The sequence below is a fragment of the Triturus cristatus genome, chromosome 2_1, assembly GCF_964204655.1.
Source record: "Triturus cristatus chromosome 2_1, aTriCri1.1, whole genome shotgun sequence".
Lineage (NCBI taxonomy): Eukaryota > Metazoa > Chordata > Amphibia > Caudata > Salamandridae > Triturus > Triturus cristatus.
Window position 1 is genome coordinate 442,383,809 of NC_140581.1, and position 13,613 is coordinate 442,397,421.

The 13,613-nt window shown below is 45.4% G+C and overlaps 1 protein-coding gene across 1 annotated transcript in view; it reads right to left on the reverse strand.

Annotated features, from left to right (window-relative positions):
- Positions 1-13,613, reverse strand: part of TENT2 (terminal nucleotidyltransferase 2) — a 693,839-nt gene that overhangs the window by 569,620 nt on the left and 110,606 nt on the right. The window contains exon 3 of the mRNA XM_085632248.1: positions 6,718-6,973. Coding sequence (XP_085488374.1) covers positions 6,718-6,973 — 256 coding nt within the window. The remainder of the gene's footprint in view (positions 1-6,717; positions 6,974-13,613) is intronic.

The following is a 13,613-nucleotide window of genomic DNA, read 5'->3' on the forward strand; positions in this document are numbered from 1 at the left end:
AGAAGCAGAGCGAGTGGAAGGCGCTTAGCCTCCGAGGGTCTTCATGCAGTCTTGCAGCAGTTTTAGGTGTTCATAATGCACTAGCTCGGGAGCTATGCAGCCAAATTCAAGGAGGAGAGATTGGGGTGTATCATCTGGCCTCCGAACTGCGATAGGAGCATGGGAGCTTGAGATGTGGATGTTGTGACCTGTGAAGAAGGTCCGGGAACTACCATTGCGTGGCTACTCTGGAGCTATGAGGATCATCTTGGCTTTGGAGAGAGCCAGTTTGATCAGGACCGCCAGGAATAGGGGAATAGGTGGGAAGGAATAAAGAAATTTGCCAGACCAGTTGATTCACAGGGCATTCCCCAGCGTCTCTGGATGGTAGTACCTGGAGGTAAAGCCGCTGCATTTTCTGTTTACTGCTGATGCGAACGATCGAAAGTAGGGGCGCCCCACATTTGAAAGATACTTTTAACTACCTCGTTCTGCAAGACCCATTTGTGGATTTAATCGAGAGCTCTACTGAGAGTGTCTGTCAAACATTTTGGGCATCCGGGAGGTGAGTTGCCGTTATGTTCAAGTTCCTGGCCAAGAGCTATTTCCAAATCGTCTGGGTCTCTAGTGACAAAGCTCTGGACCTGGTGCCTCTGCTTGTTGAGGTAGTACATGGAGGTTGTATTGTCCGTCTGAACAAGCAGGATGTTGGTCGTGAATGATGGGTGACAAGCCTTGAGCGCTAGATGCACTGTACAAAGCTTGAGGAGATTGATATGGTATGTCATCTCTCTCTGAGACCATGAGCCCTGAATTTGAAGGTGATCCATGAGAGCTCCCTATCCAAGTAGTGATGCATCTGCCACTATGGACTGAGAAGAGACCTGTTGGTGAAACAGCAGGTCTTGTAGGAGATTGGTTAGAGAGTGCCACCAATTCAAGGATTGTATTGCAAGTATGGATAGCGTGATCCTGGCCTCCCAGTTTCTGGTCAGTTCATCCATACATTCCTGGAGCGGATGCATTTGGAGGCGAACACTGGGAGTGAGAAAGATACTGGAGGCCATTTAGCCGAGAAGAGAGGATACTGCTTTTACGGTTGTATGAGGGATCTTCATGACAGTCTGACATTACCAAAGGATTGATAAGCATCGCTCCTTCGAAGGACACACCTTTGATTGAATGGTGTCGCTGGAGGCTCCTTAGTAATGTCAAGTTTGGACTGGTGTGGATGTGGACTTGTTGAGGTTGACAATAAGACCCAGCCAATGAAGGAGATCGCAAGTCCAGCTGAAATGCAGTTGGGCTTCTTGAGAAGAGGAGGTCTTTATGAGCTAGTCCTCTAGATATGGGTAGACGAAGATCTGGCGCTTTGGCAGATGGGCTACCACCACAGCCATGCACTTAAAGATTGTTCAGGGTGCTGACTTTAGGCCAAAAAGGAGTACTATGTACTGGTAATGGTCTAGTCCCCTGACGAACCTTAGAAGCATTTGATGCTTCTTGGCGATGGAAATGTGAAAGTATGCATCGTGAAGGTCGATGGAGAAAAGCCAATCTCCCTGGTGAAACTGAGGGTAGATTGGACGTAAAGCCAGCATCTGGACCTTCTTCTGCCGAAACCATTTGTTGGCGATTGTGAGATCGAGAACGAGTCAAAATTCGTGTTTGTCCTTTTTTGTCACCAGGAAGTACCTGTAGTAAACACCCTTCTCCCATTGCCTATGGGGAACAACTTCCACCGCATTTTTCTGCAAAAGGGTGTTGACTTCTGACCTTAGCAAGTTAAGATGGTAAGTGGACGTCTTTGGTGGAATGGATGGAGATGAGCTGGTAAGCATGAGACAATATCAGTTTTGCACAATATTCAGAACCCCGGTGTCTTTTATGATGCTTCGCCACGCTGCTTGGTAATGCAAAATACTTCCCCCAACTGGAGTGGATAACATAAGAGGGGGAAGGGAGGACTCCTGGTTTGGTTCTTTGGTTCCTGTTGACGGTTTACCCCCTTGGGCAGTCTGTAGGGCAGAACGTCCTCTTGTCTGTTTTTGCTGTGGTTGGTAAGATCTTTAATGTTGCTACGGAGATCTACCTGTGATCCAGTGTGGGGTTTGAACACTCTGGGTATAGAACCGACATTGGTAGGGTCGAAATGATTTCTGTTAATCTTTTAGTTTTTATAGACCCATAGCTTTTAGAGTGTCCATTTAAATTTTTATTCTTGCCATCTAGTCATCTGCATGGCTTCCAAAGAGCGAGGAGCCTGAGAAAAGTTCTGAATGCGATGCTGCGCCTCTGGTTTTACCGATGTCAACCGGAGCCAAGCATGTCTTCTTAAAGTTACCCCGTAACAGTAGGCAGGAGCAGCTAATAACGAAGAATCCGCTGCAACGCTAGTGATTTGATTCGAAAATATTGTGCCCTTATTCACTATTTCTATGAAATACTCTCTCGTCTTTCGGAAGACGTTCAGTGAAATGCTGGATGGAATCCCACAGGACCGGCTCATACCTGCCCAAGAATGCACGAACGCAGGCTGCCTTCATAGCTGTGGATACAGTGCTGCAGACTTTACAGCCTGCTGAATCCAGTTTTCTGCTGTCTTTAACTGGAGGAGAAGATGTTGATGGAGAGGTAGAATAGTATTTTTTAGCAGCTAAAATGACCAGAGAGTCAGTTGGAGAATCAGATCAGAGAAATAAAAGGGTCTTGATCCGGAGGTCGGTACTTCTTTTGAAGCGTGGATGGAGCAGGCTTCACTATGGCTGGTGTAAAAAAGTGTTCAAAGGCAGGTTCGGAAAGGCCCGGTACCAGTAGAAACAAATGTCTTGAGGCTGTACGCTGATGTAGCATTTTGAATGTGATGTGGAAGGAGTAGGACCCCGACATCGGTATGTTCAGCTTGGCTGCTCCTTGGATTAGAACCTCATGGAAGGTTGTAAGGTCATCCACCCGAGAGACAGTTTTGTGTCAAAGGGTGGGTGATGCGGAAGTTACAGTGGCTTTTGCTTCCAGAGTTCTATTATTCACCTAAAGTAAGTACAGTACAATTGAGAGGAAGGCTCTTACCTGTGCATAGGCTATACACCATTTTAGGACATGTGTGGGGCACACTTTTCAGCTTGTGTACTGATCACAGGAACTTATTGTATTTGCTCAGTGATAAAGGTACCTCATCAGCTTCAATGCTTATCAGGACCCTAGGAAAATTACAAGAGCACAATTTTGATGCGATGCACATACCTGGTAGCACCAACACCAGGGCAGATTGCTTGTCCACACTTCCCATCAAGGAACAGGTGGTGGGGGGTGTGAGGAGGAAAGTTTTGGTAGTGAGTGTGTGATTGCTAGTACTGATATGGTAAAGAGGTGTGGTGGTACTATGAATGAATCAGATTGGAATGCTGCATACAGTACTTACATTGTTTTAGGGAAAGTCAGACAGTTTGTTCAAGAGGGATGGCCTCTTGTTAAACATTTCAAGGGGGAGTTGTATGTGTTTTCTCAATTAGCTGATCAGCTCTTTTAAAAATGACATTCGACTGAAGAGCTGAGAAATTGGCAGTCCCTTATGGGTTGAGATCTAAAGTTATGGAGCTGACTCACAAGGGGAACTTTGGTTATAAATCCACACAAAAAAAACCACATGCTATTTGTGGTGGCCATAGATGGATAGGACGGTGGATAGTTTTGCCAATTCTTGTCAGGAATGTATTATGTCTAACAATCATTGGAAGACACAGGATACCCTCATTGCTGCCACACTAGTGCCTCAAGGAGCAGGGTGCAAATTGACTTTGGGTTTGGCTGGTCGTATTGCAGCGTTACCTAGCAACTAAGTATTTGGAGTTATGATTGATTATTTCTCAAAGTGTACATACTACGATTTTGTGGCTGAAGCTTACACGTTATTATACAGTTATGGATAAAGGTTTTGCCATCGAGGGGTACCCTGAAGAAATGATCACCGATAACGGGGTTCAACTGGTGTCTGAGAGCATGGAATCGTTTTTGAAGAACAAGGGCATTAAGCACTATAATGTGGCATTGTATTCACCCCAGGCTAATGGTGATGTTGAGATGGCTAACCAGCTGCTTAAGAAAGGCATTCAAAGGGCTTTGAGGTGTGAGGTGAAAGTGGAGAATTTGGACAAAGTCAGGGCATACCATAATACACCTCACATATGAAGGTTTTGCCACCCTTCTCCATGTTAAGGGGCAAACAATCTTGCATGGGATGATGTCCTACCTGGGAAGAGTGAAACGTCTTCCAGTAAATTTGGGGAGGTGGTGGATTTGAAGAGAATTGGTGCAAATGTCTGTGAAACCTAGAAGAGAATGGCAGCTTATGACATGGTGAGGTGTGGGTATGAAGAATGTTTGTGTGGGGTCTTGGGTCATTCTAAAAGACATGAGACCTAGAAGGTCTAAAGTGGAGTTCAACTTTATTGGGTCTTCAAAGTGTCAAGTTCTTCTGCCCAGTTGGAAGACAGTCGCTGGTGGGTGGGAAGGAACATGGTGCTCTTGAATTATTTTCAAAGCACTGTTCTATAGCACAAATTGTAGCAGCAGCAATCTGGCAGTTATTTTTAGCACCTATGGATACCACCATTGAAGGTGTGGGTCAGTCACAGCCTTATGAGGCTGGTAATAACCCATCACAGCCATGTGGTACTGGTGATGACCAGTCACAAACCTGTGATGTTGGTAGTGGTCCAGGGGGAGCAAATTGTAACATATATGGTCATGGACGATAAGATAGTAGATTAAACTACTGAAAATGTTGCTGTCTATAATGATAAGGTTATTACCAGGAGTGGGAGAGTGTCTAAAAAACATGCAGGACTTTTCTAAGTAATTTCGTTAATGTAAGGGATTCGGTTTTTTTCTAAAGGAGGAAGATGTGTTGTATCTTGGTTTTTGAAATTGGGGCATTCTTAGTCTGATGTTGCATGTGCATATTGCAGTGCTTTGTTGTATGCGGGCACCATTTATTCTGTATACATGTGCAACTTCTGAGCGCCATTCCAAGTTCTGTTCTCATGAGAGCTGACATACCGTTGCCAGTTTGGCCAGTCAGTTGCAGGACGGCAGAATTTGAGGCGCGCTGGAGGATGAGCTCCGTTGACTAACCTAACTGCGAATAAACTACATTGTGGATTACTTACGTTTGAATCTGCTTTATTTATCTCCAATATTATCCACAACAGTGTTGTCTGCAGAGGAGAAGATGTCGATTCAGTTAGATCAGGTGATTTTGGTGAGCGGGGCCATGAAGGTATTGAACATTGTGAGGTTGAGAGAAGGTCCTTGGGTACTTTGCAGAGGAGGTTGGTGGCAACAAGGTGCAGGCAGACCAACTGGGTGTGCCTAGTGAGGAAGAAGCAAATGCAGTGGACAGAGGACCTTCGCATTACAGCTTTGTGTAGGCGATGAATGAAAATTAAAGTGAGAGACTGTGCCGAAAGTGTCAGATAACTCGAGTAGAATGAGAGCTGTGGTGTGGCTTCTGTCCATGATCATTCAGGTGTTGACTGTGGCTGCAATGAGGGTGGTCTTGGTGCTGTGGGTAGGCCTGAATCTAGACTGGGTGGGGTCGAGGAGGTGGTTTTTTTCTCCAGTACTTTGACAGGGTAAGGCAACAAAGAGATCGATCACTAGTTAGTCAGCAGTATCGGGTCTGCTAAGGGTTTCTTCAGAAGGGGGAGGATGGTGGTGTGCTTCCATGCGTCCGGGAAAGCAGCTGTGCTGGTGGAGCTGTTGAGTTTCAGGATCAAGCTGTACCAATGGGGTCCATTCCAAAGGCAAAGATGAAGTGTACCATGGTGATGACGGCTCAATGATTAGCAGTCATCCACAATGACCTGGGCTGAGCTTGACTCTCCATCTGCTCGTGCGGTAAAGAAGTCACCAGTCCTCTTATTATTTCAACACCGGGGAGTAATGTTAAGTAAGGATTCACACCTGCACAAATTATGCCAGCTTTTTATAAATAGCCTAACAAGATTACTCCAGGTATTGCACTGCTATCAAGAGCCACTATACCAACCATATAGGAAACAGCATCACAATTTACTACGCAATGCCTTTACAACTAAATTTTAACTATATATCAGGTAAGTGAAACAAATATATATACATATGTGAATACATCTCACACACACATATATACGCACATACATACATATGCACATATTAGGAATTAGGGTAGGAGGTTTTAAGGGTTATGGGGCGGATAAGGGTATAGGGTCTTAAGGGTGATTTTAGGGTTCAGGGGTAAGGGTATAGGGTGGTAGTGGTATTTTTAGGGTTTAGGGGTGGGGAGTGGTGTAGGATGTGGAGGGTATTTTTAGGGTTTGGGGTGGGTAAGGGAATTGGGTGGCAAGGGTTTTTCAGGGTTTAAGGGTGGATAAGGGTAGCGGGGGTTAAAGGTGTATTTAGGGTTTACGGGTGGGTAGGGGTATTGTTTGGTAAGGGTGTTTTTATGGCTTAGGGATGGTAAGGGGATTTATAGGGTTTAGAGATTATTAAGTTCAGGAACCTCCACATATATATATATATATATATATATATATATATATATACACACATACACGTAAACACAAACACATACTCGTATACTTACAATTTTGTCTTGTAGATGTATTAATCTGTCCCCAAACGATATATTGACATAATAAATGTAATACATTACCCCATATTAGCTAATCTAATAGGGACATTAAACCTAAAACGTACCTTATCTGTGGCCACTGGAAGTGTTGTTTCCAGACAGGGTGCTATTTGAGGATCTTGCAAGGGTGGAAGACGCCCTTTTACATCCGGTGTCCTTGGTGGTGCCTGAACCAGTGGTAGTTTCACAGATGTTGGAACTGAATATCTGCGATCTTCTCTTACAGGCACTAGCTGGCGATTTATAGGGGATGACTGCGTGGGAGACTGAATTCGTTGCCGCTTAGTATCAAAAGGAACAGGTTGCTCTTCACTTCGTCTCCTGCAAAATAAATTAGTCAATTTATAACTTTAAAATAGCTGTATATTTAAATGTTAAAGGAACACATTTAAAATAAGGTAGGTAAACACCTTATTATTGGAATCAAGTATTCTTTTTCAGTATATATTTAAAGCCAATGTGATGAAGACATTACAAAGGCTGAATGAATGAGTGTAGGACTTTATTCAAGTATACCCATTTGGGGCATAAGAAGAGTTAAATAAACGTAGAGCACAACTCATCAACTAAGGGAACAAGATTAGGGGGGAGGACACGCCACAGAACCAAGAGATCAGCTTAAAGCGTATAAAGGAAATTAGGTGTGCAGTCCCATCCGAATCAGAGAGCTCATATACACCGCAACAAGTTACCAACTGAAAAAAATAATATTTCCTTACCTTCTACAGATTTTCACCTAGCTGTGGATTCACTGGCATTAAGGAAGGGCCTTCAACTTATTTTAGTGAGACAGTTTTATCTTTTTTATGAAGTCTCACATGCCAAGTAATTCTACTTCCCCGGTCAGTAGCAGTTTTATCTATTGTCTATTGAAAACAGCTTTTATTAACTACTTGGTATAATCAAATGGACGTCACTTACGTGTTTAGGATTATATGTGTTTATTAATACTGCTGATGTGTTAATAAGAACCTTCCACCGGGAAAGGTTTTCAAATGAACAGCAGCAGTATCAAAAAGACATTTATTGATATTTTTGGTCTCTTTTCCTTTTGTTTGCTTTTTGGTTTATTGTTCATCTTCTGTAAACCTCTTTTATAAAATGCAATAGAATCTTTTGAAATGAAAAAATATATCTGTAAAGTTAAAACCAATACAGATTCAAACAAAGCGAAGTAAGATGTTGACAAAAACAGACCAAGCAGGTTTGCAATACTTGTATTAAAAATGCCTGAACCTGTGCCCCTTGTCACTGGATATCCTTAGACCTTTGCAGGCTATGAAAATATTCTATGGCACACTAGCCACTAATCAGATTAACAGATCTGTCCGTTTCACTGGGCATCTTGATTATAATTCAGGTATTTGGGATGTGCTTAACGGTTTATTAGTTTAAATGTTGATTTGCCATTATGTTCTTTATTTTTATAGATACAGTTGCATATATGAATTGACTGTTTGCAACAAAAGTTCACTCCCATCCCCAGGTGGTTACATTACTATATTAAATTGCATTTGGATCATAAAAAAATGGGAAAAAAGTCTTACATGCCAGAAATACTAAACGCTAACACTGGACTCTGTAGAGGTTACCCATGTGTAGAACAATTATTTTCAGCGGTCATGGCACAGAGACAAAAATTAAGGAATTAGGAGACCAGAATTCAAACCAGTTTCTACATTTGACCACACTGTCAACTGTGCCTTCAGGTTTGTGATCACACCTTACTAGATACCACAAGAACCCCCACCCCACCCCCAAATGTTATTGAAGCACATTTGTTCTGGGTGCTAGATTTCTATTAACCTCCACCCCAGTGTTAAGTATATCCTATCGGACCATAAACGTCTGAAGAGCGTGGGTCTTTTTGTTCTGGAAGCTAAACCCTGCTAAAGGAATATTGAGAGAGGATAAGGGCTACAAATGCAGGGACTCTGGGCCAAATTCTGGTATTTGTGTACCACTCTGCAACTACATGGGTGGAATAAAAGGTGTCATTAAGAGTCATGACAAGATTAAATAGATGCCATTATAAACATGCATTTGCAATGCAATAGGTCTCGCATTTATGAGTTTGAGCTATTGGCATTGTGAAATTACAAAGCCTTTTATTTACGTTTTGGTTTTTAAAACAAATAAAAGGCAGTGTCATTTACAATGTCAGTAGCGTAAACTCTCAAAAATGCGAGACCTATTGAATTGCAAATGCTTGTTAATTCTGTACTTCAGGAACGATCATGACGTTTGCGAAAGATAATTTGAATATGGAGTGAATCAGGTAATTGGCTCAAGGGAAAGACTTGGACTACCCTCCTCATTGCATGAATATTGATCCAGAGCGACGAGTATGATAAAAGTAGAGAGAATATTTTACTGTTTATTATCTTATTTCCAAGTTATTAAGGACTAGTTACCCACCGCCTGGGCGCATGCCGACGCCAAGCTTCATGACTCTATAAAGTTCTTGGACGCAACGTAGTTTGACACTAATTTATACAGCTCGCCGATAAACTATTGCACATGTTAATCTCAGAAAATCAGCTGCTCTCCAATAAACCAACTCAATCACAGAACGAACGTCGGACACAATCAATTGATGGTTTTCATATCCTTCAACACAGAAAACTCAGAGTACAAATATAAAAGCTGTGGAAATTGTGGTTGGCGAGAAGTAAAAGAAGGTGTGGCACTTGTGGAACAGGCGCTGAGCTGATAGTTTGAATGTTTACAGCGTGAAGGGAGAGGGAGGGGGCAAGTGCCATTGTTGACTGTGGGTCAGTGCTATTAATCTAAAAGGGTGCATTTTCGTAGGTCTGTACGTAATTTAAGTTAAAAAAATTATGTTTGTGTGCTGAGTGTACAACCATGTGTTCCCATGCTATTAATCTTAAATGGTGCATTGTGTGGCCCCATTGTAAAAGCAAAAGCGTGCAGAACGCTCTAAATAAATTAAAAGTGCCCGCTATTACTAAAGCTGGCGTCCCACCAGTTCTCTTTCGATAAACTGAGCAAAGAGTTCTCAGAAGGGCAAATGCAAGTTAAACAGTAAGGACATGGTAAAAGGTCCAGTCCTGATGGGAGGTTAAAAATGCAGACTAGGCGTTATTAAGCAGGGACTAACAAAGCCTGTAAATGAATCAGAAGCAACTATTTACAAACAACTGCAACAGGAGCCAATTGAATAAAAAAGGCAGAGAGTGGGCGGAGCTTGACCCCATGCCTCGCAGCAGCGCATGCCCTGCCAAGGCTTTAAAAGCAGAATGTAGTAATACAACACACTGGTTTTCTCTCCAATATTGATGAGCAGTCCTCTGGGTTGCCAAAACAGAGATGAATCAAGTACTAGCTAAGTTATCCAGTACTTATGCCTCCCTTTAGAGACCAGCGAGGAAGCCAAAGTCAAATAAACTTTCTTCCATACCCAAACCTTTGTAGGCATATATCTTTTGCTGTTACAAAGTTTGCGGACATCTGAGCCCAGAGTCCAATTTGGACTGAAGATGGTGTGTATTTTGACGTCAGACTGAGGCCAACATCTGTATGGCCAGAACAAAGGAAATGGGTGTTGTTCGAGTTTCACCCAGGCAGAGGATCCTATACTTGGACAAAGGGAGATGGGTCAGAAACCTCCCTCATCCACCAGGTACACAGATTTCACGGGGGTGATAGGAAGGTCATATGCCTCCTGGCTGTAATGTCTGGGAGGATCATCAGCTTGGCACAAAATCACAATTTTATTTTCAGCTCACTCGAGGCCCATATGGAGTGCATGATTTTACTAATCCACCTGTGATCCTCACATCCCATCTCTGTGTCCCAAGCATGATGGAGGCAAAGGACATTACATTTCACTGTATGCAGACGACCTGTTGCTCTTCCTAGAAGACCCGCTCGATGCCCTACATGGGGCTGCGACGGCGCTCACGAGGTTTGGGGAGGTCTCGGGCCTCCGAGTGAATTGGACTAAGACCTGTCTGTTCCCGGTCCGCAGGGGCACCCCTACCCCTACTCTGAGTAGGGAGATTAGATGGGAACCCGATTGCTTTAAGTATCTAGGGGTGTAAGTCTATCATGAACCTTCCGGCCTCCTGGATGGGAACATTGCCCGGGGCATTCGAGCACTCCGCGGCAGTATGAGCTTTTGGGCCACGCTACCGCTCTCGGTGGCGGGGCGGATTGCTTTGCTTAAAATGGTGGCGCTCCCCCGGTTGCTATATTATTTCCGGACACTACCGATCTGGGTCCCACCGACCACGTTTCGACTTTTACGATCCATGATAGTCGGATTCCTTTGGGGTTCGGGCCGCCGGCGGGTGGCCCTCAAGACCCTACTGAGGCCGAAGGAGGAGGGTGGGCTTGCGGTGCCGGACTTCGAAAAGTATTATTTAGCGGCGCAGCTCCAGGCCTTCACCCAGGAGATCGCCCGGGAGTTCCGGGGCCCCGAAGAAAAGAGGGGAACGGGCATGGCCAGGCATGTTCTCTCCTTCATAGCGATGAGACAACGGTTGGCCTTGCAGGACTTGTCGCTGGAGGAGCGGACTGTCCGCCTGTGCTGGAACCGAGCTCACGCCCGGGGCCACCTGCGAACACCGTACGCGCCCGAAATACCGCTGGGGATGCTAACGGCTCTGCCCCATGGGGGTGATTGGTCGCGGCTGGCGGCCTGGGAGGACGTCGGTCTACAGCTAATCGGTGATCTATATGAGGACGGGTCGCTCTTGCCCTTCCAGGAGCTCATTGAGCGCTTCGGGATTCCCCGCGGCGACTTTTTACTGCACTCGGCCCTTGTTCGCGCGATCCAGGCGCACTGGAGGCGCGGGCAGGAGGAACCTCCTTTATCCCCGGTATGCCAATACGTGATGATGTCTGCGGGCACGGTAAAGGCGGTCACTTGCCTTTACGGCAGACTGATCAATGAGGGGCTGGCTCCCCTCACCACTTTGAGAAACCGCTGGGAGGAGGACATTGGCAGGGAGATCCCGGAGACGACCTGGGCCCAGCTAGTGCGGAGGGCCTGGAAGGGCACACGCCACGCCCGTTTTCAATTGGTACATTACTACGTGCTCCATAGAGCCTATTTGACCCCGGTGAAAATCAGGCGATATTTCGATACGACCTCGGCGGAATGCCCCAGGTGCCCGGCCCAGGAGGCGGATCTCCTCCATATGCTGTGGGCCTGCCCGGGATTGTCATCCTATTGGGAGGAAGTGGGGAAGACCCTGGAGGAGACGACAGGGAGATCCTTATCGCTTCATGCGGCGGTGGGTCTCCTACACTGGTTCCCTCATACCCCCAAGAATAAAATATCTAAGCAAGTTCATTGACCTGGGGCTGCTCCTTGCTAAACGTGAGGTGACCAGGAACTGGAAGGCACGAGCTGGTCCGACGGGAAGCCGGTGGCACAGCGAACTTTTGAAGTGGGCGGCGGGGGAGAGTACGCTCAGATACCAGCTAGCTTGGAGGCAGCGTAATGAGAAGGCACAGGAAGCAGCGCTAGAATGGGAGATGTTAGTGCAGGCCCTTAGGGATTATTGCGCCCCCAGCGAATCTGAACTTGAGGTAGAAGCTCGCCCCGAGTCCCGATAGACGATTGCACTTTTCAGATCTATTGCTTTCCCCGTGGGTCCTCTTGTAAATCCTGTTGCGGTTGGTGCCGCGCGCTGATGGTGGGGGGGGGGGGAGGGGGGGGGGAGGGGTTTTCCTGGGTTTGGGGTTTTAAGTGTGGGGTGTTCTTTTGGGTTTATAGGCTTGTTTGGAAAAGCAGATGACGGACAGCGGGTCCTCCGGGCCAGCCTCGACATCCTCCGGAGCCCCCATTGAATTTCGCCGCCCGACCCTAGGGTTGTGGGCTGAATGGCTGTGTAAGTGACTTACGGTGGGGGGACGGAGGGTTGTATCTCATTGAACGAGCTCGATATATAATGTTGGCCGATTATGTAACGATTTACTGATTCCTGCAATAAAAATATTTTAAACAAAAAAAAAAAAAATGATGGAGGCAAAGGATAACAGTAACTGTGCTAAAAGTCTCTTTTTTGGAGGAGCTTGTAAAGTCTCACCAGAGGAGCACAAATTATAAGGTCTTTTCCGTTCAACTACAATAATTCTGCCAGCAACACTTATCACCAAAAAGCTGTAGCCACCCTTTGTGAAGAGAGGGAGAAATGAAGATGTCACCCTAATATAAGAGTACATCTCTGATGTCGACAAAAACCAGAAACATCAAGATCCTGACTGTCGTTCTGTACAGCACTCCAAAGACATGCACAGGACTTTCATTTCAACACCCAAGGAGAGGGGGATTCAGCACCAGCAAACCAGCAGTGCGAGAACCCAGACTTCTATACCCAGACTTATTATTGGGGTGCAGAGATCAAAGTAATCAGTACACGCTTCTGCTAGTGTAGCCTGTTCTGTGACTATACCAAATGAACGTGGTAACTTCATCTTTTGTTCCTACAGTGAGGCTGTGCTGATCAGGTATCACTGTCACGCGACTACAGTTCTTCACAAGCTGTGAGGAGACAGACTGCTGGTGGAAGTTGAAACAGTGCAACATGTTTAATGCTTAAGAACCATCAAGGATAAATCACTCTGTCCACCAGTGTACGTGGTGGGTTACAATATTTGGGCTACCTGTAGTGTGCTTGAGCTGTGTGAATGAATAGGTCTTTTAGGAGTATGCTAGCAATGCAGCAGAAAACAGAGGTTCATGTTAAAGGTGCCTTTCAAGTTCATAACAACCTGCATTAGGCTTTCGCCCAGTAAGGTTTAAGCTCTCTGGTAGGTTTGGGGAATCTATCTTGACATCCAGCCAGGTGAGAGGTCTGCTAATGAACAAAGGACCGACTAGAGCTGGTTTTGGAGAGAGAGGCAGAGAGAGAGAGAGAGAGAGAGAGAGAGAGAGAGAGAGAGAGGAGAGGAGAGAGAGAGAGAGAGAGAGGCAAGAGAGAGAGAGAGA